This window comes from Pelophylax lessonae, assembly GCF_965119305.1.
Source record: "Pelophylax lessonae genome assembly, chromosome: 1".
NCBI classification, from domain to species: domain Eukaryota; kingdom Metazoa; phylum Chordata; class Amphibia; order Anura; family Ranidae; genus Pelophylax; species Pelophylax lessonae.
The window spans coordinates 332,776,429-332,801,055 of NC_138768.1; the positions used below are offsets into that span (position 1 = coordinate 332,776,429).

The window sequence follows — 24,627 nt, forward strand, 5'->3', positions numbered from 1 at the left end:
ATGGAGGATCGGTCCCTGAGACAGCAGATCTTCCCACAGAGGAAGTCTCTATGAAGGATCTACGACCAATTTTACCAGGTCTGTGTATCAAGTCCGCCGAGGCCAGTCTGGTGCCACCAGAACGACCGGAATGCCTGCCACCGCCACCCGGCGAAGAAACCTCGGCAGGAGTACGAGCGGACGGAAGGCATAAATCAGCCGATACTGGCTCCAAGGAGCCCCCAGGAGCATCTTTGACATCGGCAAGAGGATCCCGAGACCTGGCCACAAACCTCTGGACTTTTTTGTTGAAGAGAGACGCAAACAGATCCACCTCTGGAGTCCCCCACCGAACACACAGGAGGTGAAACACCTCCAGATGAAGGGACCATTCCCTTGAGCCAACCACCTGACGACTCAGGTAATTCGTTTGCCAATTCTCCACTCCCGGCATGTGAACTGTGGAAAGAGCTGGAACAGACCAGAATCTCGGCCACCTCCTTGGCTACCAGGACACTCTTGGTGCCCCCTAGATGATTGATGTAAGCCACAGCCGTGGCATTGTCCGACTATCCAAACCGGAGAGCCGCGTAGCCGGCTCGTCTAGTGGAACAGGCAAAGCTTGGTCTCTCTTAGCTCCAGAGTGTTGATTGGCAAGGAGGACTCTTCTGACGTGCAAGTCCCCTGGGCACAGATCTTCCACAGCACTCCACCCCAGCCTGACAAGCTGGCATCCGTGGTGACCACCATCCAGAAAAGCGGCAGGTAGGACTTGCCCTGAAACAAGGCAGGCGACTGGATCCACCAGGATAGAGTTGACTTTGTGAGATGACTCAAACAAATCTTCTGGTCCAATGACCGAGGGCCCCTGTTCCATTTTGCCAGAATCTCTTTCTGCAGATGCCTGGAATGAGACTGAGCAAACAGGACCACTTCGAAGGTTGACACCATCAGACCCAGGGCCCTCATGCAGGCCCGAAGGAGGACTGATCAGTTTCCATCAGCAACCTGATTGCCCTTTGCAACTTCTGAAGTTTTCCCAAGGGGAGACAGACCCTCGCAAGAGTGGAGTCGAGAGTCAGCCCCAGATAAGTGACCCGTACGGATGGGGATAGAGCAGATTTCTTGAAATTGATCGTCCACCCGAATTCTTGAAGGGTCTGAACAGTAATAGAGATGTTGTCCAACAGATCCGAATGAGAGTCTGCTTGCAACAGGAGATCGTCCCGATATCACAAAATTGAAATTCCTCTCCGACGTACCAAGACCAGCACAGGGGCCAGGACCTTTGTAAAAACTCTGGGAGCGGAGGCGAGACCAAAGGGTAACGCCACAAATTGACAATGCCCCTCTGCCACCGCAAAGCGGAGGAATCGCTGATGTCCCTTGAATATAGGGATGTGCAGATACGCATCTTTGGTATTGATGGAGGCCAGAAAATCAAGGATGCCTCCACCGACCGAATGAACTCCATTCAAAACTTCTGCACCCGCACAAAGCGGTTCAGAGCCTTGAGATCGAGGATTGGACGCACCTTGCCCTCCTTTCTGGGCACTGTGAACAGGTTTGAATAGAAACCTTGAGAGCGTTCCTGCGGAGGAACAGGCACAATCACTCCTTGAGACAGGAGGTCATGCACAGCTTCCTGAAGATCTTTCAAATGCTCTGGAGACTTGAAAAACCTATCCCCCGGCCGGGACCAAAATTCAATTTTGTACCCAGAACAAATCAGTTTGCAAACCCATTTGTCCTGAACGAAGGAAGTCCAGGGTTCCTGAAAGAAGGGCAGATGTTCCCCCACCCCAGAAACGAGTGAGGGTGCCCCTTCATGCTGAAGAGGACTTGTCCGCAGCACCGGACTGACTGGTCTTGGACTTGTCCCAGTGCTTCTTAGACACTCCAGAAGCTCTGAACGACTTACCTTTCTCTTGCACCGTGGGGGCACTAAAAAAACCCATTTATGAGCAGTAAAGGAAGGAACCTGCTTAGCATGGGGTGTTTTACCTTTGGGGGATTGGGGAAGAAGAGTACTTTTCCTGCCAGTCAGACCCTTGATCAACTTATCCAGTGAGTCGCCAAACGCTCTCCCAGAAAAGGGAGATCAGTCATGGCTTTCTTGGAAGCTTTGTCAGCCGACCAGCTCTTCAGCCAAACCATGTGCCGTAGGGCCATCCCAACAGCGGAAACTCTGGCCGCCATCCGACCATCCGTAAGGACAAATAGGGAATCCGATTCACGGAATGACTCAGTCGCTGCCAGGTACACCCTGATTGCCCAAACCACAGCCAAAGAATGTAAGGCAATCTCTTTAGGGTGCTTAGGCTTAGGACACAAGGAAAGCAACACAATGTCTTTAATTAAATGGAAACCAGAGATGACCTTAAAAAGGAATGACTGGCAGGGACGAAGCACCACTTTATCTCCGTGAACCACCAAGTAAGGTGACCGTCAAGACAAGCTGCCAGCTCTAACACCCTCCGTGCAGAAGAAAATGCCACCAAGAAGGCTACCTTCTGGGACATTGTAAGAAGAGGAATCTCGCAAATATGTTCCAACGGCGGTTACTGAAGACCTGACAGTACCAAGTTGAGATCCCACAAAGACAATGGAGAACGCACTAGGGGAGCCAAGTGGTGAACCCCCTGAACAAAAGGTGCAAACCACAGAAGCGTAGCCATTGATGAAAGCAAAATCGCGAAGGCCAAACCTGGCTCTTGATGGTACCCGAGGCCAGGAGCTGCTCAAACACCTCGTTGGTAGAAGCCAAACTCAGAGTCACTGAAAAGGAGCAGGGGTGAATCCCAAGAATACGCCCTTCAAATGCGATGGTTACTCTACCTAGAAGTAAGTTTAATAGCTTGCAGCAGTGTGGGAATCACTCTGTGGGACAACCCTCTAGCCTTCAGCACCTGGCTTCTGACAGCCAAGCCATTAAAGCCAGCGAATGCAAGAAAGCAAGATGGAAGATTGGCCCTTGAGCCATTAGATCTCCTCTAAGAGGAAATCTCCAAGGAACATAGACAACCAACCGTATCATATCTGGTGAGGCCAGTCTGGAGCCACTAGAATGACCGTAATCTCTTCTGCCTCGAGCCTACGCAGGAGTCTTGGCAGAAGTTCTAGAAAAGGAAAGACGTGTATCAGACGATACTGGCCCCAAAAGAGCCACCAGTGCATCTGTGGCATCGGCCAGAGGATCCCGAGACTGTGCCACTTAGCCAAGCACCTACCTGTTGAAACGAGAGGTCAACAGGACCAACTCGGGAGTTCCCCACCGGAGACACGACTGATGAAAATACCTCCAAAAGGAAATGTCCAGTATATTGATCGGTAGTCTGGATTCTTCCAGAGTCCAGACCCCCTGAGCACAATCTGTGCCAAAAAAACACCACCCCACTCGGATAGGCTGGCATCCGTGGTGACCACCGTCCAGTACAGGGGAAGGAAGATTTACTCTGCCGAAGCGCCGGAGAGCGAAGCCACCGAATCAGGGACCCTCACGTACCCCGGGCTCAACAGGATCAGATTGTCTAGAGACTGTGGATTCTTGCCCCACATGACAAGAATCTCTCTTTGCAGAGGTCTTGTGTGGACAGATTTTGGAACTCGTCCCATGTGAGGAACACCCTGGCTGAGGCCGAGTCCAGAACAGACCCAGATAGTCCCAACTAAGTGGGCGGAACCAGAGCCATTACTCCTGCAGTCCGCACAGTAATCTCCCGGTTGTCCATCAGAGCAGTCAGAGACTCTGCTCACAGAAAAAGATCATCCAGGTACTCCAGTACCGCAATCCCCCGCTGGCGCAACAAGGCCAACACCTGGGCCAACACTTGTGAAAATCCGATGGGCTGAGATGAGACCTCCTAATAATGCTCCTTGCCGACAGAAAGTGGATAAAAGAAAGAAACAGACGGAGTGCCTCTAAGTGCAGTATGTTTAATCCAGGGGTGCACACAGATGTAAAAACTCACATGGGGTACATGGTGTAAGGCTCAAAACTGGTGCCGGGAGATGGAGTCCAAAGTCCAGTGTCCGGGAGTAGAAAGCAGATGGAAGCTGGTAGATGGAACAGGAGGACAAACATAGCCGGCTGTTGTCTTCCGGGATCAGCTTGCTTCCGCGTGTCAGACTGGAACGCAGCGTATCGCCGCGTGATGAAGTCCAGTGTCCGGGAGCAGAAAGCAGATGGAAGCTGGTAGATGGAACAGGAGGACAAACAAAGCCGGCCGTTGTCTTCTGGGATCAGCTTGCTTCCGCGTGTCAGACTGGAACGCAGCGTGTGTCTTTCTTTTAACCCTTTCCACAGAGCCTGACTTCCCTGTGCCATGGAGCCAGCCCTTTGTTATGGACTTTCATACCTTTACAGTATGTTTTGCACTTAGATGCACTGTTGTTATTTTAGTGACTGTAAGTAACAGTGCATGGCCCGCCATACACTGGTCACACCAACCCCTCTGTATTTATCTAGAGCGCCAGCTAATCTATTGTTTTTTCACAGCAAGTGGAGGGAGCGGAATGACCGACATATGCCGAAATATGAAGGTAAGCGTCAATAATCAATAGAGGCCAGAAGATCCCCCTGATACTGGGATACCACTACCGTACGAATGGACTCCATTTGAAACATCTGTACCCGCCGCACAAAGCGGTTCAGAGCTTGAGGTCCAAGATTGGACATACCTCGTTTTCCTTCCTGGGACCTGCAAACATGTTTGAATAAAACCCATGAACAAAGGTTCAGATTCTGAGACCGGAACAACCACCCCTTGTAGTGTCAAGTTTTGCACTGCCTAGAAGAGACCTCGTGGCAGTCTGGGGATAAAACGCAGGTTGGAAGAACCTCTCTGAAAGAGAAGCTTAAAAACTCCATCTTGTAGCCGGGCCGAATCAGCTTGTGGACCCACTTGTCTTGAATCAGGGAGGTCCACTGGTCCAGAAGGAAGCAGAGACGCCCTCCCCCACCCCAAATACGGGTGATGGCACCCCTTCAGGCAGAAGAGGGCTTGTCTGCAGGTCAGGAAAGACAGCATAAAAGACAAGGTCCTAATAGACCCTCCGGAGGAGGTCCTTCCAGGGAGGCTCCAAACAGGTGATTTCCCACAAAGGGAAGTACACATAAGGCCTCCAGGAAAGTCTAGTTCTCAGACCAGTATATTAGCAATATCATGCGCTGAAAGATCATCGCTGTTACAGACAGCCCAGAGACTAAGGGAGCTGCATCCAGAAAGGTATCACAGAGAAACTGCAACCCCCTGGACCAAATAGTCCACCAGCTCCGCAAAGGCAGGTGGAAGCTGTTCCCCCTCCAGATCCTGGTGCAAAAGCTTTGCCCACTCAGGACAGTCAGTGACACCAAAGTTATGGTAAACACCGGCCTAAGGACGGAACCGGCCCCAGTAAACATGTGGCGGACCAAAGTCTCAGCTCTCCTGTAAAAAGGATCTTTTAAAAACTGGAGACTTCTCCTCCAGAATTATGGTGGATTTCTTCAGGGATTTATTCAGCTTGGAGGAGACCTGAGAGTCCACCACAGGTAGGACTGCCCATGAGACTCCTCAAGGGATACCGTCTATCGAAACCCTTAGGCACCACCATATTGCGTTTGAAACTTCACTGATTTGCGACAATTTGGTCACAGTAGGCGAGGAAAAGAGGGAATACCTTTGCCACTTAAGAGGATCTGTGGGCCCCAAGGGGACCTGCGCCTCCAACGCAGCAGCGGCTGCATCTCCATATTTAAGGTTTCCCGCACCGATACAATCAGTGTATCCACCAGCGCCTTTTCATGCGCATATGCAGTAAAAGAGGAATCATCCTCACTGGGAGAGCGCTCAAAGTGCGTGGACGCAGGCCCAGTAGGTCGCATTATACTAAGCTCACCCTGAAAACATAAGCAGGGGAGGCCGCCGACCTCAGTCCCGCAAGGAGATGCCGGCCAAAAGGTTGAGAAAAAGGACCACCTATTAAATGCCGAAAAAAAGCAAGAAGGTCGTCCTCCATAGAGGACATAATAGGACATAAGGAGATATTTGGGAGCCTCAGCTAAACTCACCGAGGCCACCCCCCAACGACGGCACCCAAAGCAGCCACATAGCCCAGTAGGCCCTAAACCGTGGCCTAAAGTTTTGAGGGCGCCCAGCCGCAAGCCCTAGCAGAGCTGACCACCCAGGGCAGCGGGCGATGGATGCCCGTCAGCAGCTCTATCAACTTGGTCAGCAGCTCGGTCAGCTTGGCCAGCAGCTTGGACAGCTTGGTCAGTCATCCACGTATAGGCTGCAAAGCTGCAGCCTAAATTTTTTGGCCCAACCCGGCCGAGTGAGGTGCGTGCCCACCGGCAGCTCTGTCAGCTTGATCAGCAGCTCGGACAGCTTGATCAGTCACTCGGACAGCTTGGTCAGTCACACGGACAGCTTGGGTAGTCAGCCGCGAGTAGGCCGCAAAGCTGTGGCCTAAATTTTCAGCCCGATCCGGCCACGTAAGGCGCGTACCTGTGGATGATAAAACATCCGCTCCCCCCCAGCCCAAAAGACCCACGTGACTGTTTAGAGAGGCTGGGGGGATGGAGGGGAACCCGGGGGTCCGACCATGCCAGGGAGGGGCACACGTTCACCCCGAAAGACCACCAAGGGAGAGGGGGAAACTACTCACCCGACCATGGAACTGGGTGGGCACCACTCCAGGCAGACCACCACACTATCTTGGAATGGGGGGGGCGGCGGGCCAGAGGCACGCTGCAACACAGGTTGTGACCAGGGTTGTGACCAGGGCTATACATCCTTGCGAGGCGTTTAACTCGCCAGCCCCTGTCCAGTTGGGCTATGTCGCGGCCAACTTAGCGCAGAACTAAGGTCAGGTCGCGCTCGCTGGCCAGTACGGCAGTCAATTGTAGTTCTCACGGGAACCAAATTGATTGTAGTTCTCACAGGAACAGAAAATATTAAAAAGAAAACATTCCGTTGGAAAAAATGCCAGGACCAGAGATCCCAGCAAGGAACTAGGTCCTTACTCCTGACTAGAAAGAAAAAAAACTGAAGACCTATAGCAGGAAGTGGGAGTATACCTCCTGGGACTGCCCTATAGGCGTAGTCAATCTTTTTTTCTCCTGTAGGGGGCAGCATAACTGAAGGGTCAAGAAGATATAGAGCCGTGTCCATCAATGAACGAAAGAGAAATTACATTTTTCAGGAGGTGTTCTGTACACCATCTGTGTACAGAACGCCTCCAGGATTCCATATCTCATGCATTTTACAGAAAATGACAGCGCTGCAGATTGAAAATTAAAAGGTAATTTTTAATAACGTTCAATTACAATATGTCTTGAATTGTATACACTATATATTTTTTTTATGTTCTCCGCCCCCCCCCCCCCCCCCCGAAAGTGGAGTTACCCATTGGGTGAGGAAATAAAAAAAAAAAAAAAAAACCACACACACACACATATACACATCAATGGTAATTAAACTTGGATAGTTGGTGAGATAAGGAAAGGAGTGGGCTATGGACTAGGAGGGGGGGGGGGGGGGGGGGAGTCTGACTAGACTAGGAGTCACAGAGATGAGAAGGGTCATAAAACTGTTGAATAGTAATGTTTTGGGATTGTGTTTTTATTTTTATTTTGGAGATTGTCTAAAGTGATGTATGCAGATTTACATTTTTTGTTTTTTTCAACAGCAGGTTGAACTAAAAAAACAAAAAAAAACTGACAGATCCCTGCATTGATGTCCCCCGTTGAACTATTGTATTCTGACAGTGGGGACTCTCCACTTTTCAGAATACACTGATAAGCACTGCTGCCATTGGCTGCAAGCGCTGATCAAATGCTGGTTTTCCAACATGACTGATTAATTTAAAGCGGTTGTATACTGCCGAAAAAAACAAAACAAAAAAAGACAAACCCTGCAAGACAAAGGCATAATGAGCTAGTATGCATCGCATACTTGCCTTAAAACGAAGCCCCAACACGGACCCCCGGACACCGCTGTGGGAGCGGTCATGCTCCCTTTGCGTCTCTTCCGGGTTTGTTTGGCGGCTCCGGTGCTATGAGTGGCCGGAGCCGCGATGACATCACTCCCGCGCGCAAGTGCCCGGCAAGGAACTCTGAAGGTCTGCCGGACCTTCAGAGCGCATGCGCCGCTAGCGTCAGCGGCTGCATGCAGGGCAAATGTCTCCTAAACCTTGCAGATATTAATTGTACCTACAGGTAAGCCTTATTATAGGCTTACCTGTAGGTAAAAGTAAAAACATGAGTATACTAACGCTTTAAAAAGGGCCATTAAGAGGAGAGTCATCAAATTAAGACTGATGACAGGCCTGATAAAATAGTGTGGCAGTATTTGCAAAAGGAGTGCCTATGATCCTTGTTAATGTACTCAACCAGCTTCTGTGAACAGTTTCAAACAAGCAAAACCAGTTACCATGTAGCAACCTAACACACCGGTTATCTGTATAAGTGCTTTGTTTATGGATCATGAGCTTGAAAATTTTAAAGGATATTTAAATCCACTAATGTAATTTACTTCAACTAACAGTGCTGAGATGTAGTGGACGCATCAATGTTGTTTATTCAGGCTCTCTACATTTTTTGCTAGCACAGAAAAACGCCTGCTGATTTTGCAAAAATTCCAGTGTCCTTGTAACTTCCTGTGTAAAGAACTGATAACTCAAACAATTGTATCTGCTTTCCCAACGATCACTGAACTACAGAACATCCCAATGCAATGTAAAGCCTAATAGGATGAAGACGGCTGTTTATATATCGAATCAAGAGCAGGTCAAGGTGGCAAAGCTGCTCCTCCATAGATATAGTGCAGTGAGTGAGTGTTGACACCCCAAGACAGAAAGTGTATTACCAAGTGACAACCTAAGGAGGACAAAGGATAATAATGCAGTCACCACACCCAAGGACTGATATTAGGGTTTAGATAGACTTAACAAATGTCTGAAACCCCACTCCCCCTCCCTGGCAGCATTGCAAACCCTCATAGCTAATTTAGTAGGAGGGGTAGGATGGATTGTTGTCTGGAGTTTGCTGAAACCTTTATTCAAGAAATGCATGTACTATGCACTACAGACCAGAGGGGGTGGGGGTGGCAATCAGATTTTTTTTTTTTTTTTTATTTAACCAGTTGCCAACCACCCGCCGCAGTTTTACTGTAGCTGTACGTCAGTTGCGTGCGGGGATAGGGGACGCGCGTCCTCCATCCCCGCGATCTGCTGATTCGGTTAAGAACCAGTCAGTCATCAGGTCCAGGCCAATGATTTTGTTCTGGCCAATTGCAGAATGTCCTGTGCCTGTGTAATGTAAACACAGGCACAGAAAATGATGCAAGCTCATCTCCTGGAGCCCTTTTCGGTTCCAGCGTGAAAGGACAGAACATCAGACATGCGATTACACAAGCACTACACTGGCACATTTGTCACCCCCTGATCACCCCCAGTTAACCCTTTCACTCCCTGCCACATTATCACTATATACAGCATACAGATAATATACTGATCACTGTATTAGTTTCACTTGTGACGCAAGTTAGTGTGAGAGGCAGTTAGTGGTAGTTCGCATCAGTCCCAGATAAGTTTAGGGTATTTGCCATATATCCCCTAATAAAGATTTAACCCCCTGATCACCCCCAGTCAACCTCTTCATTGCCCTGTCACAGTGTCACTATTATAGTGTACAGATCTTTTTTCTGATCACTGTATTAGAGTCACAGGTGAAATCAGTTAACGTCAATCCAGGACAGTGTCAGACTGCCCGCCGCATATTTAGTAATGAATTTTAACCCTTTGATTGGCAGTGACACACACACACTAAACACCTCCATTACTAGTATAGTTTCTGAACGGATGAATATCTTTGACCAGATCAGAACTATATTAGTTTCCCCAAAAGTTTAGTATAGTCTTCCCAAAATGAAGAGTTAGCAGGATCAGCCCCGACACCTGCCAGCACCTGTGTTTAGCCCCCCCCCCTGCCCAGCCCCCAAGAAGTGCAATATCAGCAGGTTACGATCACTTCCACTACACAGCACACTAAACCACAGCCTTAGCAGAGTCAGGCCTGATCTCTGCTAGCACTAGCAGTTACATTTTTTGGTAGCGGTTTAAACAGTTCATGACAACCAGGTGCTTTTTTACCTGTGAGTCACACTAGGTACCTATAAATTTATTGGGCAAAATGTCCAAACAGAGGTACACTAGTGAAGGGGCCTACACAATGCGGAGCATGACAGATGAGAGCGATGGGGAAGCCTGTTAGAATCAGGCTCAGTAAACGAACCTGTCGAGAGCAGCGGCACCCTGACAGATAGCTCTGATGATGGAGTGGTCCCTGCTAAGGTCAGGCGTACCCGACCCTGTTCTTCTGGTGCGGAGGTGCAACAATCGCAGGGTTCTCGAATATAGCAGGAGTGTCAGTACTAGTGCAGCTCAACCTTCTGGTGAACTGGCAAGCACCAGCGGCGTAGTACATCCTGGTCGAAGTCAAACCAGCACTGAAGTAACGTGGCGAGTTCCATAAGTGCAGTTCAAGCAGGTGCGATGGCTAACACAAGTAGTGTTCACCAGCCTCCAATAATTCGAAGACAGGCCATAGAGCCCTTCCTGATGCGCTTGCAAATCCTGATTGGGAGCCCACCACTTCTGCAGTGCCCGTACTTCCCCCATTCACTGGTCAACCTGGAATTCAGGTGGAAACAATTTTACTACCCTTGATATTTATGAGCGGTTTTTCACGGAAAATCTGTACAGATCTATTATGGACCAAAACAATTTATATAGCGATCAATTTATCACCGCAAATCCAAATTTTACACTTGCCAGAGAATTTGCATGGAAACGTATCACTGTTTCCAAATGTAAAACCTTTCTGGGCCTATCCCTTATCATGGGCATTACTAAAAAGAGTGAGTTGCGGTCATATTGGTCCACTGACCCAATTCATCATATGTCTGTGTTCTCTGCTGCCATGGCAAGGACTAGATATGCGCAAATCTTGCGGTTCATGAATTTCAATGACAATGAACTCTGTCGTCCTTGGGGTGACCCTGGATATGACCAGCTTCACAACATCACTTCAACTAAAAATTTTATGAGTCCCTGATTAAAGTTTCTGGCTGCCTTGTTTTCAAACACTTTCTCCCCAGCAAGCGTGCCAGATATGGGGTCAAGATGTATAAGCTCTGTGACAGGGCAACAGGCTATACATGTAGTTTCCAGGTTTACGAGGGAAAAGATAGCAATGTGGAGCCCCCCCCAACTGCTCAGACTACATAAAAAGCAGCGGCAAGATTGTTTGGGACTTGGTGTCACCCTTATTCGGAAAGGGGTACCATTTATACGTGTAAAAATAATCACACAAGAGTAACACTTTTTAGTCACCTTTTTGATTCTGGAATTGGCGCATGTGGCACAATGTGACCTAATCGCAGGGGCTTCCCCCAACGGCTTGTAGATTCCAGACTTAGATGGGGGTGAGATAGCCTGCTTGAAGTGTAATAAATTTCTTGCAGTGAAGTGGAGGGACACAAAGAAGGTTTTCGTTGTCCTCTATTCACGCAGATACGACAGTCCAAATTGCAACGCGACTGGTGTTGAGAAGCCCCTCTGTGTCCATGAATACAACCTTAACATGGGAGGGGTGGACTTCAAGACCAGACGATGGCGCCGTACTTATTTGTCCATAAGGCCAGATGCTGGAACAAGAAAGTGTCTGTATACTTATTCCAATTGGCTCTGCTGAGGGCTTATATGCTATACAAAGTGTCAGGAAGAATTGAATCCTTCCTAAAATTCCAGGAAGAGATCATCACCGCCCTTCTATATCCAGAAGGTGCTGTGGCCCAAATTCACAATTCAGATGCAATGAGCCAGATGTTCACCCTGGTACCCCTACCCAAGGAGCACCCCAAAGAAGATGTGATGTCTGTAGAAAACGCGGGTATAGGCGTGACACCAGCTTTTTTTTGTCCCTCCTTTACTGGCCAACCTGATCTCTGCATCGGGGACTGTTTCCATCGCTACCACACACTAGTAGAGTATTAGTATAGGGTACAGCACAGCACAGTCTAGGGCACACTTTCACACTGGGTCTTGAAAGATGTTAGATGGCTATCCCATTTTGAGAGACCCTAGCCTGGAACGCTTAAAGTTTTTAACAGTTACAAAAAAAAAAAATAGTTGTCGTTTTATTGAGTTAATTTTCTGTTCTTACTGTTTTACTGTACTTTATAATATACTGCTATACTGTAATGTTTTATTGTAACCATAGTTTGCTTTGCAGATAGCACCATTCTACTGTTTTAGGGTCCTTTCACACGGCCGCTCCGCTGCTTTAGTCCGCTGCTGGACTTTTTTTTTTTTTCACGGAGCGGATGACATTTGTGTCATCCGCTCCGTGTGCCCGCATATCATCCCATCCGTTTGCGGATGATATGCGGACATAATGTAAGTATATGGCACTGCGGATGTCAGCGGATGACACCGCTGACATCCGATTTTCCTTCCTTTCCATTTTTTACACGGATGAAAAAATAGGGTTCTGTTCCATTCGAAAAAAAGGGAACAGAACTGAAAGGAGGAAAATCGGATGTCAGCGGATGGTATTCCGCTGACATCCGCAGTGCCATTCACTTACATTATGTCCGCAAATCATCCGCAAAAAAAATAGGATGATTTGCGGACACACGGAGCGGCCGTGTGAAAGGACCCTTACTGTACTGTATGGTATTATAATGTAATGTTTGTTTTGTTACTGTGTTTTATTGTTAACCATTGTTTGCTTTGCAGGTACACCCATCAGCTGCAGGACTGATTTGTTTATTCTGACAGCAACAGCGTTTGCTCTCATATGTAAATCAATGATTGAAGCGATGTAGGAGGTGATTTCACCACCACAGTTAAAAAAACAAAAAAAAGGAGAATATATGGCGAAGCATAGGGTATGGGGTGGACACAGAGGGTGGATCTCCCCTATGCTTCACTATATGTTTTTAAACACTTTTCTTGGCAGAGATTTCTTCATCCACATCAATTGATGGGAAAGGAGGAATCTGCTATGTTCTTTTTTTTCGCTCAGACCATTTAAAGAGCACTTGTCATTTCATGTCATGGCAGCCCTGTTGGCGGGCATCCATTCACCTGCTGCCGTCAAGTACCTCCCCTTGTTGTGTCACTGCCACATCACCATTAAAGAGAATGGGACTGTCAGTGAGTCAACAGAGGGTCAGAGGAAGAGCCGCTGCAGGTCAGAGATGACAGTTGCTCTTTAAAAATAATGATTTAAATCAAGCCTTTTTACTAGCGATTTAAATTAGGACTTAAATCTACTTGATTTAAATCAAATCCACTCTGCTATAGACTACCTCTCTTTCCCATTTAAATTTCTGTCAAGCTTGGACTCAGATTATAGTAGTTAACTTATCTTGTGGTAAATAAATTAGCTAGAGAATCAACCCAAACCATACTGAAGGTTAATTTACCAATTAGTTCCTATTTTACCTTCATCACAGATATAACCTAGTTTATTGATTACTTATATGTGGACCTAAATACCTCTGAATCCAACCTTACTTTAGAAGACAATTTGTGTTATTTTGCCAATGCCAGCTCAAACCTGTGAAAATAGCATTTTATACACAAAAGAGGAGATTCAAATTCCCATTGTATCCCCCGCTTTTAAACAACGCTGCCAGCTTTGAAAGTCTACCTGTTGCAGGAGACCTTATATTGAAAAGTCCTTTCCCTTCTGGCCATACATAAAGATTCCTTCAAAAAGGATTCCTGCTACAATCTCCAAAGTGTATGTACAGTAAACTCTAACAATAAAATTGTTCCTATGTGTGCGCTCTTTTGTTCTGCTAAATATACAATTACAAGCAGTCTATATCTTTCCCAGCAAAAGCAAAAAATTAGCTGTTCATCTAGCTAGAAATCTTGTAAGCTGATAACTTCCTGCACTCTCTGCCATTATCAGCTAGCATTGTTCCCTGCCACCTCGGTGGAATAGAAAACACCTCCCCTTGTTGTGGAGAAAAAGTGGGGGTGTTTTGTAGTCCTAAAACAGTGTTATTTAGTCCTAACACCCTGTCCTAAGGTGACAATGCTGCTCACTACAGTTGTCACCCTAGAACAAGTTTATTTATGGCAGAATTAACAAGCTAACCACTCACCGCCCAAGGACGTCCCCTTACATCCCTTGAGTTGCAGTGGTTATACCAGGATGATGTGTGCAGCTACAGGAATCATCCTCTTATCTTTTTTCCTGGCCAGAGATTCTCTTGTTGGTAAAAGCAATCTTGACGGCAAATTAGCCGCTGGATCGCTTTTACATGCGACGGGAAGGGGTCTATAGGTAACAGTGCTCGCACCACACACGTGCGGTATCGCCAATGAACATGATAGCAAAAGCACCAGACCTCCTGTTTAATTCTAAACTGGTAACCAGTAAAAGGCTTTTAAAGTTAAATTTATTCTCAGTAAAACATCAACTTTAAACTGGCTTTATACCAACTTTAAAGTGGCTTTATACCAAACAAGTCAAGAACCTTGCCCCATACCTACATAGACCATAAAATACTGTAAATGCAAAAAGAAAAAAATCTAACATTAGCCAGTTTTCTATGCAGAAATAATTAACATATAAATGAGGTAGTTACACCAACTTTAACAATGTTAACATTACGGAGTTTGGGAACTACTTGGGACTTAAAATCAATTTGTCCAATTCAGTCTTGATGCAGATTGATGACAATGTTTCAGGTCGAGATGACTTGGATAGCCCTACCCCAATTGCCTCCTCCTTTAAATATCTAGGGGTACAAGTAACACCCAATATTCTGGATTATAGTCAGATTAATTTATCCCCACTGTTCCAATGATTTAGAGATCGTATTAAAACTTGGATCTCCCTTCGTATGTCTGTTGCGGGGAAAGTAAATTTAATCAAAATGATACTCATGCCCCAATTACTCTACTTCCTTCATAACTCCCCAAAGGTGATCCCACATTTAGAATTGTGAACTCAATATTTCGTACTGTAATATGGAACAATCGGACCCCTAAAATAAAGCTTGAAAATTTACAGCTCCCTAGGGATGTGCTGGTGGACTGGCCTTACCTAATCCCTGACTTTACTATATTTCTGCCCAATTGCAAGAACTTATTGTAACACTGCAAGGGGTAGACGAACAAGTTCCATGTTCCTGTGGATCATCGCACTATGTGATGCTACATACGGTACAGTTGAAGTCTCTCCCCCTGGCTCTGGAAGCTCAAGCGCTGGCTAAACCACATAAATTATACTCGAAGTACAATCTTATTCAAAACGTGTGCAATAAGGCTAAATATCTTCAGGGGGTTACGGGATACACAGAGTAAAGCACTATCATGTCAAATGGGAACTACCGGAGCTAGTGAAGCTACAACACGGTGCTAAATGGAGAGGTTATGGCGTGCTTTACCTTAGCCAAATCTTTGGCAATGGCTCACTACTTCCCTTCGCAGAGCTGAAGAATAAATTTAATCTACCAGACTTCATGCTTTTTTATATTACATGCAGTTGAGACACGCAGTGAAGGTCCTTTTACATGAGCAGTGCGCTCGGTGGACTCAGCGGGGATCGATCCGGCGATCCCCGCTGAGCAGGCAGATGACAGCTGTCTCGGCTTACTTTGCAGTGACAGAGCTGTCAGAGCCCCACTCTCTCGCCAGACAGATGGAAAATAGGGTTTCCATCCGTCCGGATTTCACAGACAGGATCGGATCAGATAGCAGCGGGTGTCAGTGGAGAGGTCTCCGCTGACATCTGCTGCTGCGTAGAGGTACATGGAGCATCTGATCAGGTCCGCCTAAAAAAATAACAGGCGGACTGGATCAGAAAGCGCGTGTGAAAGGGGCCCGACAGTGCACGGTAGATCTTCGGAGTAATATATTATTCTTGTTGATAGATATATACAATGGTGCCAGGAATGGGGGTATGGTTACTAATTAAATACACAGAACTCACATTTACGTGCATATGCATGGTGACATGGTGCTGCTGAAGTTGCCTGTATGTAAATTTTTATGAATCTAATCTAATGGCTGTACTGCACTGGCTCAATGTTAACTAAGTATTCTTCTGGATAAAAAAAAAAAAAAAAAAAACGTTAACAACAGTGCTAGATTAAAGCTTCCTTTCAAGTACATACAGCATTTCAGTTATGCTCTTGGCTGTGTAACAAACATTGTAGACCATGGAAACAGAAAACAAAATAGGCTTCTTTGATACACAGCAGAACCGAACACGTTTACAGATTCAAATTCACAAGACCTCCAAATATCCACGTTATATAGTCCAGCCTTTCTCAACACACAGGAACCCGTAAAATAACATTCCGATCTCAGGGACCCCTGCAAATAATTACTAAGTCTACAACTCATGGTGCATTAGTGTGATGGTCAGTGGGAAGAATGCTCCTTACACTTGTGGTCATTGGGAAGAATTACCCTCTTACAAATAACTAAAAAGATCAATGGTGTCAGTGGGAATTATCTGAGGGGCAGAAATTGCTCAATGCTCAAGCTACCGGTAGAAACCTCTGAAGGAACCCTAGAGTTCTATGGAACCATGGGTTGAGAAACCCTGTTATAGTCATTACAAAATTATTTCTATAGACCAAAAACTCACATTATAAGAGAATGTGTTAATTAACCTGTGGCCAAAGTAAAGAAGAACCACAACAGATTCCAACCTCAAAGGAAATGGTTAGATTTTGATTAATGAATATTGTGATCCAACACAGAAAAAAGCTTGCTAACCACAATTGCAGCTATAGATAGGATAGAGTATAGAGCTAAAACTTCTTTTTTAGCTTTAGGTAGGGCAGGGTTAAGATCCCTGGCAGCTTATTTTTTGCCATCTGTGCTCCATTAGGCTAATTTCCCTCAGAAACTAGAAGACACTGTCACAATGCAAAGTTTTGCATTTCCCATCAGTTTCTGTCTCAGGGATAATGGTCACCATGACAAACAGAGGGGGTGAGAATCTACTTATAGTGGACACTGACCAATTAAAGAAAAAAAAAAAAAAAAAAAAGGGGGGGGGGGGAGAAGGAAAGACCAGTTTTAACCCTGCTCTATTCTATTCAAAATGTAATGACTGTTTTTGTCAACACATAAGCTTTGTACACACGTGCCGAAAATCAGTCGGGACAGCAGGAACTGGGCGACTTTAGGACCATATGTACAGCTCCTCATCCTCTCACAACCAGCTTCTGTCGAACAAGCATGCTAGAAAACCAGCATCCGATCAGCGCTCACAGCCATTGGCTGCGAGCGCTGATCTCAGTGTTCTGGAGGGGGCAGTCCCCTTGTCAGAAAATGATAGCTCAGTGGGGGATATTGCCGCAGTAACATCGGATGTGTTAGTTTGGCGATCTGTAAGTTTATTTATTTTTTGTTCAACCCACTGAGTTGAACAAAAAAACAACCTGCTGTGTGTACCTAGCATTGCACTTTAACTGTTTACAACTTCATTCAAACTGAGGCGAGGTGGATCTGATGCTTTGCCGAACCAATGAAAATTGCTGGTTCTTCTGCTTTCTAATTTGCCTTATTCATTGTAAATTAAAAAGACTTATACGGGCAAAGTTCATTTCCCTCCTATTCCTCCTATCCACAATGTATTTTTTTCTTATACATCAGTAAAAACTTTATTAAAAACAAAGTAAACTTGTTCCAGAACAGCCTCAATACCATTGTACAATACAACATCATTACAGTACTGATAAAACAACCATGACAGCATCACCAAAGCCTCCTGAACACTCTCACAACTGTCTTCCTCCAACAATACCATTCCATGTATTAACTCATACCATGTATAGAGCCTTTAGTGCAAGAGGAACAGAACGGTATACTACAAAGATCCTCCCGTCAAGAATTATTTTTTTTTTTTTTTAATACTTTCTAAAACTCTTTTTTACTCACCTACCTAAGCCATATCCCCCGTAGGTGCACCTCTCAAAGACGACCACTGATTCATCCCAGCACTCTGTGCTAGGGTCAACCAGGCACCTCTTTGTGACGTTGTCAAGATGTCCAATCTTCTAGAGCTTGAGAAGACTCCAACACTGGACAGCCAATCAGAAGTGACCACCTCACCCCACAGGGACTTTGATCCCTGAAGAAGAACCCACTTCCTCTACAGTATTGAGGATAGAAGACTTGAAAACCAGAATGCCACGCAACCATGGATTTAGGAATAGATTTGCTTTGAGCAAATCGTTAACGACTGCTGGGATTAACAAACTGCATGATCTTCCACAAAAGTGTAGGACATCCCAAGTCCAAAGTTACAAAAAAAAAACCCTAGTCCTTACTATGGTAACACATCACCTAGAAATCATGCCCTGGTACATGGTGCCACATGCCTATGTTGTAGAGAAGAGGGGGATTTACCTGACCAACTGCTAGTTTAAGCTCACATAGAGGTTCCCTCTCAACATTAACTCGAAAAGAAATCTTGTACATAGATTCTGCCATCCGGTCTCCATCGAGAACTTCTCCCAATGTCAGGCTCTTGTGGCGGATCTGTGAGGGGGCACACACTGGCAGTTGGTAGAAGTGATACGTTTCCTGCGGGTTGTGGTATGGTCCCACCTTGTTTACATACAACATTACTGAATCGCCTTGCTTGTATCGATTATCCCCTGCAACGAGTGGTGGAACTACAAGCCACATGCACAGGAGAGCAATTGAATGAAGAACATCCATGTCTAGGAGGAAATGAAAAAGAAGAAAAAAAAAAGTGTTTATCCTAGCTTACGATCTGAAATGCCTTTTATACTGTATATAGAATAATTTCTCAGTCAAATGCAACAACAACTAGCACATGATCACTATAAAAATATTGCATAAATACAATGCATGAAAGATACGAGATTAATGTAACTATTTCATAACAGTAATGTGTAGCAATAACTACAAATTCTGGTTTTGAGGGGGTAAAACTATTTAAAAAAAATAAAAAGAAGTGTAGGAAATTTTTATTAACTTTTAAATTAAATTAATATTAACTTTTAAAAGTGCAGCATTAAAATTATATAAAATCTTGAATAAACCAGTAAGGAAATAAATTTAAGCTGTTAATTTTAGTGTAGTTCATTTTTAAGACACACTGTCTATGCAAGGCAAAATTACAGGGACTCTGCAATGGGCAAAACCCCTTATATTTGCTCCCGTCCTTGTTTGCAGCCAGCACTAGAATGAGCTTGTTGGCAGCAAAGGGGGAACAGGGACATCACTCCCTCTGGCTAACCGTGCCGTTCCTTCAGAGCCCCGTGCCGTGAATGGGGGCTCCCGCATGCATGCGCGGGAGTTATGTCATCGTGCCTAAATCAGATAGCCAGAGGACATGAACCAGGAAGCAGGACGGCTTCCTGGTTTACAACCTCTTTAAGTTGCTTTAAAGTGGATGTAAACCTGATTCATGAAATTTGACCTAGGCACATATCTGTAGTGTTTACTTTCTCTCTCTCCAAAGCCCTGAGTCTTGTGTCTTTCTGCTGTTATCAGAACTTCTGACAAGCTCCCAGACAACCAAGATAAAACCAGCCTGAAATTTGTGTTGGGGTGGGTGCTATAAATAGATTAGCAGCAAGCTTGTCTGGTCACAGCACAGCTCTGCACATTCCTTCCTTCCTCTGCCTATAGGGGGGGGGGTGTACCTTTCCTCCAATCAGCTGTCACACAGCGTTTGCCAAGACTACACTCCTACTGCTGAATGAGGAAGTAAAAATTCTAACACAATGTTAGAATTCTAAAGAATAAAGCAAGCTGAATACAGCATAAATACAAGTAAAACTTATGTAGGGAGATTTGTTTCATCCCTGTGTATAATCTAAAGCGGTTCACTTCACTGGGTATATGAGAGGGTTTATATTCACTTTAAGTCACGTTCAAGTGTATCCAAAAACATTTTATTTTATTAATTTGGATAGACAAGGAAATAGTAATATCTCTGTTTTTATGATACCAATGTGCTACTGGGAAGGTTTAATTTCAGTTTCTGTCCTGAAGGCACAACAGGAAGTTCATTTCCAGTGACAAAAAAAAAAAGGAATCTCACAATGTATAAAAGATAACTAAAAACCTTTAGCAACATGTTACATGGTACACCCATATATAGGATGGAACTTTAGTCAGAAAATAAAGTCCTGCTCGATCCCTTTAGGCTGACCCCTTTTGCAGGTATAGCTATGTAAAACAATAAAAAAAAGTGTCTATACAGTTTACAATCTATACACTCTAATACACTGCCTCCCCCTGCCACATGCTCAGTTGCTTTCTTTTAGGCACTGCCAAGTTTGTAGAGGTCGATCTGCTTAAAGTGGAATAAAACTCCCCTATCCTTTATAGCCAATGAAGCTGCTTCTGTTTGATCTACAACTGCCATGGTGCTGCACATTTAATCAGTTATGACACCAGCCATTTGATGGTTTGACAGTTTGCTTGAGGGGAGAATCAAATGTGACAGTTCACAATCCCTGTATTCCATGAATGTAATGATGGGTTTAGTTCCACTTTATGATTTACTGCTGTTCAGGGGCTCTGGGCTTCAGTAAAAGGTCAGCCTTCAGCAAGAAGAAACAGGAGCAATGCTGGAGGCAATATACAGCACACACTAATTTGGTAGCATAAATAATAATGTGGAAAGCATGTCCTTTGCTAAAGAACATAATTTTTTATCAAGTTGTTATGGGTAAATTTTCTGCTTTAAGGTGTGACATGTTGCTATGCAGTATCCCCCCTCACCCCCTGAGACACCCTGTGAAAGCGCTCTGCCTTGTCATTAATTCACAGGAACCTGTGACAGGCACAGAGAGATCAGGGTTTCAATCGCCGCCACTCCTCCCGCGGCCCGCCCCCCCCCCCCCCGTGCCTAATCATCTGAGGCCGTGTGCACAAAATCACATAGATCTACATGATTTTGCACAGCTGAGCCGCCCTGCCACAGTATATTTGCGTGAGGTGGTCGGCAAGCGGTTAAAAAGCGTATCCAAAACAAATTGTGTTTTTTTTTTTATAGATAAAAGGAAGTGAATATTAGGACCTCAGAAGATTTTAATGCTGTCTGTGCCCCTGCTGTGGGGGCTTCATTCTGTCTATCTGCTCTAATAACCATTGTTACTAGGACAGAACATGATGAGAAAAGCTAAATCCTACAATTGTCACAAACAGTAATAAAGGCAAATCCTTCCAATGGGGATACAGTGACAACTGTCCAAAGTAGGGCTTACCTTCAAGTTGTGGGAGATTTCTTCTCACCTCCGAGTTTGTTCTCAGGACAAAAAGTGCCCCCTCCTCTCAATAGGACACAGCTAAAAAAAAAAAAAATTATATATAAGTACGCTAAAAACAGACAGATTTTGTTGAGTGTTCCCAGCCTAGCCCTGGTAGATCTTGTTTTGGACCGGGTGCTATACCTGAGGTACTCTAAAATTGACATCTGTTATGTAACCCTCCCATTGAGAGCAGGGGAGGTGCAGTGATTTTCTATATCCTGGATTGTTAAAATGCTAAATCTCTGAAAAAATGCTATGTTGATGCTTTGTGATCCCACAGTGAAGATGCCCTTATTTGTTATGTTTGCCTATTCCTTTTTTTTTTTTTGTGATGAGCAATTAACTGTGAATGTACAACTAACTGTATTGTTCTGGTGTCTGTACTGGATACTTTATATGTGTTAGATAAAGTTTGTTTTGAGATAAAAAAAAAAATCCCCAGACAAAACAAAAAAACAGACTGTATCCAAAATACACACACACACACACAAACAAAAAAAAAAAACACAACAACTTTCACTTACTATACAATTACTAATAAGGCATGGCTTAACCACTCAATATAAAAATCACCAGTCAGGCATGCCTAAAGCTGGTTGCACATTTTTCCATTCAGCAAATTACCATTATTAAAACTGTGTAACATTTACTAGTAAAGTATACAGAAAATATTACACAATAGTATATTAAAGTAATTACTATATAATAATTCATATAGAGATTGTGTTACAAACCATAGAAAAAAAATACCTACGTCCCAATTATGCTTTTTTTGATGATGACAGAGATATATATATATATATAACTCTTTGTATGTACATTGTATGTCTTTTGTCTGTGAACTTGGATTTTATGAACTACATGAATAAAAGTTTATAATGTAATAATATTGGTGTATAATCTCTTGGTACAATACTGTTAAAAGTCCTCCCCTGCCCTCCCATTTTTTTCTCTTTTTCATTCGTTCTTTTTGTTTTTCCCTCTATCCAGATTCTGATCTTCAGGCCTTCCTTCAGTTTGACTGGCCATTGTTTCCATTCTTGGTCTATTCCCCCTTTCATTTTGGACCCAGTAGTCCTTTATAAAAATTTTAATATATAATAATAATAGTAATTATACTAAAATATGTGATGTCACTGCCCCTCCTCTCCATCTCATCCAATCAGAGAACATTTTGCATTCATTAACCGCTTTCCGACTGCCGCACGACTATTTACTGCGTCGGTCAGCCCCTCACAGGCAAAGCGACATAGTACCACGTCGCTAGCCTGTGAGGGTCTCAGGAGCGGGGGCCGATGGTCCGCCGGTCACTCGCGATCGTCGGTGTAGAGGGAGAAAGGCAGGCGGCTAATGTAAACAAGCCGTCTGTCATTCTCCCCTGTGTAGAAATAGTGATCATACGGTTCTACTATGTAGGACCGTTGATCACTGTTCCTACACCTCAAGCCACAGCCAATCACAGTTAGAATCACGCCCCTAGGGACACACATAGCCCCTCCCTCTCAAAAAAAGTTAACCCCTTCACTGCCAGTGTAATTTTACAGTAACAGTGCAAAAGTGTCAAAAATGTCAGTCAAGGGTCCGATCTGTCTGCCGCAATGTCGCAGTACCGCAAAAAAAAAAAACGCAGATTGCCGCCATTACGCGTTAAAAAAAAAAAAGACAAACATCTTTCCCTTTGTTAGTAAACGCAATAACTGTTGCGCAAACCAATCAAAATACGCTTTTTGCGATTTTTTTACCAAACATATGTAGCATAAAACAAATTGGCCGAAAATGTTAAAAAAAATGTAATTTTTACATTTTTTTGGGGGGGGGGAATTTCATATAAAAAAAATGTGAAAAATATTGTTATTTTTGCAAAATTGACGCTCTTTTTTTGTTTATAGAGCATGATCAAAAAAAAAAAAGAAATCGCACAGGTGATCAAATACCACCAAAAGAAAGCTCTGTTTGTGGGAAAAAAAGAGCTGTACCTAAAATTTGTTTAGGTACAGCGTCGCACGACCGCGCAATTGTCCGTTAAAGTCACCCAGTGCCGAAACGCAAAATACCCCCTGGTCAGGAAGGGGGTAAAATCTTCTGGGGCTTAAGTGGTTAAAGCAGAACTAAAACCTTTTTCGATTTAACAGTTTCCAACAATAGTTTACATTCAAGACATGCAGTGAATGATAGAACTGTCACAGCAGCTTGTGCTTTCACCATCAAAATGTCATAATGGGTCCCATGTGCTGCACCATAGCAACTGCAGATCAAACAGATGGCAGCTTTCTTGGATATAATGGATAGGAAGGGTTCAGTTCCACTTTTTAAAACAAAAACAAAAGCGATGCCAAACGTTCTCTAAATGGAAGATGTGCCCGGTGAGTGAGATCTCCTGTGGTATTATGCTGAAGGGCAGCTTCTTGGCACAGCACCCAGAAACTCTGCTTTATTGGGAATGCTGATGGGAACGGCGGATAAAAACCCTTTAACCTGTCAGATCTCTAACAACACATACCTTTCTCACCCAAGGTGATCATTAGCATTCCATAAACAGTCACACAGGGTCATGAGACTGATCAGATCATACATCAGTGTCCTCCTGTATAATAGGCAAATGCTGAAAGTGCGTATATTACCAGGGCTATAGAGAATGGCCCATTACAGAGGTGTAGGTGTCATAGCTGTGACAGTTGAGGTTACCTAGGTGGTCTGTGTACTGATCACTTCCGGGGTGCTCTCACTCCCCCCCCCCCTCTCTCTCTCTCTATGCACACCTGAAAGTCAGCTGCCAGCCGGGTGGTGAGGGGCGCTGGGTACACACTGCCGCTTCCTTCCTCCAGGTGGGCTCTACACTGCCGCCGCCACCATCCTGCCTGATGCCAGTCTCCAGGGTTCCCTGACAGTTTCTGGGGGCCTTCACCTCTCACGTCACCAGCGGAACATTCTTCTGCCAGTTCCGGGCATGACAACCCTTCTACCGTCTAGGAAGCGCCGGATACTATTTATCCTAAACGTCGCGCTTAGCAACCTCACGCCCCATCGTTACCCTATTCTCCTCACACTTACCGCCACGACAGCTTCAGGTTGTTACGGCTGATTCAGGCACTGAATTAGACACCTCGAACACGTCAGCACCCATGTCCTTGTGTGGGCGGATCTGTATAGATGCCAATCAAGAGTGAGCTGAAGCTCTCAGAGGCCAATTGCAGTAGGACAAGGGTAGTGATGATGTATATGGCTCAGATCTGTGCAGTGTACGAGGCTGTGGAAAGAGCCACTTTACTTGCCTACTGGGCACCCTTACCCCCTTCATGCCCAGGCTAATATTCAACTTTCAGCACTC

The 24,627-nt window shown here is 44.9% G+C and overlaps 1 protein-coding gene across 2 annotated transcripts in view; it reads right to left on the reverse strand.

Moving 5' to 3' along the window:
• Positions 1-24,404, reverse strand: part of TM9SF1 (transmembrane 9 superfamily member 1) — a 43,403-nt gene extending 18,999 nt beyond the window's left edge. The window contains exons 1-3 of one of the 2 annotated variants that reach the window (XM_082265733.1): positions 24,351-24,404; positions 21,255-21,335; positions 18,415-18,731 (exon numbers count right to left, since the gene is read on the reverse strand). In XM_082265733.1, the coding sequence (XP_082121859.1) occupies positions 18,415-18,729 (315 nt within the window). In that variant the 5' untranslated portion in view covers positions 18,730-18,731; positions 21,255-21,335; positions 24,351-24,404. Of the gene's footprint in view, positions 1-18,414; positions 18,732-21,254; positions 21,336-24,058; positions 24,211-24,350 lie in introns of those variants that run through there. The other variant, XM_082265734.1, reaches the window with a different exon arrangement.
• Positions 24,405-24,627: the final 223 nt, after the last annotated feature.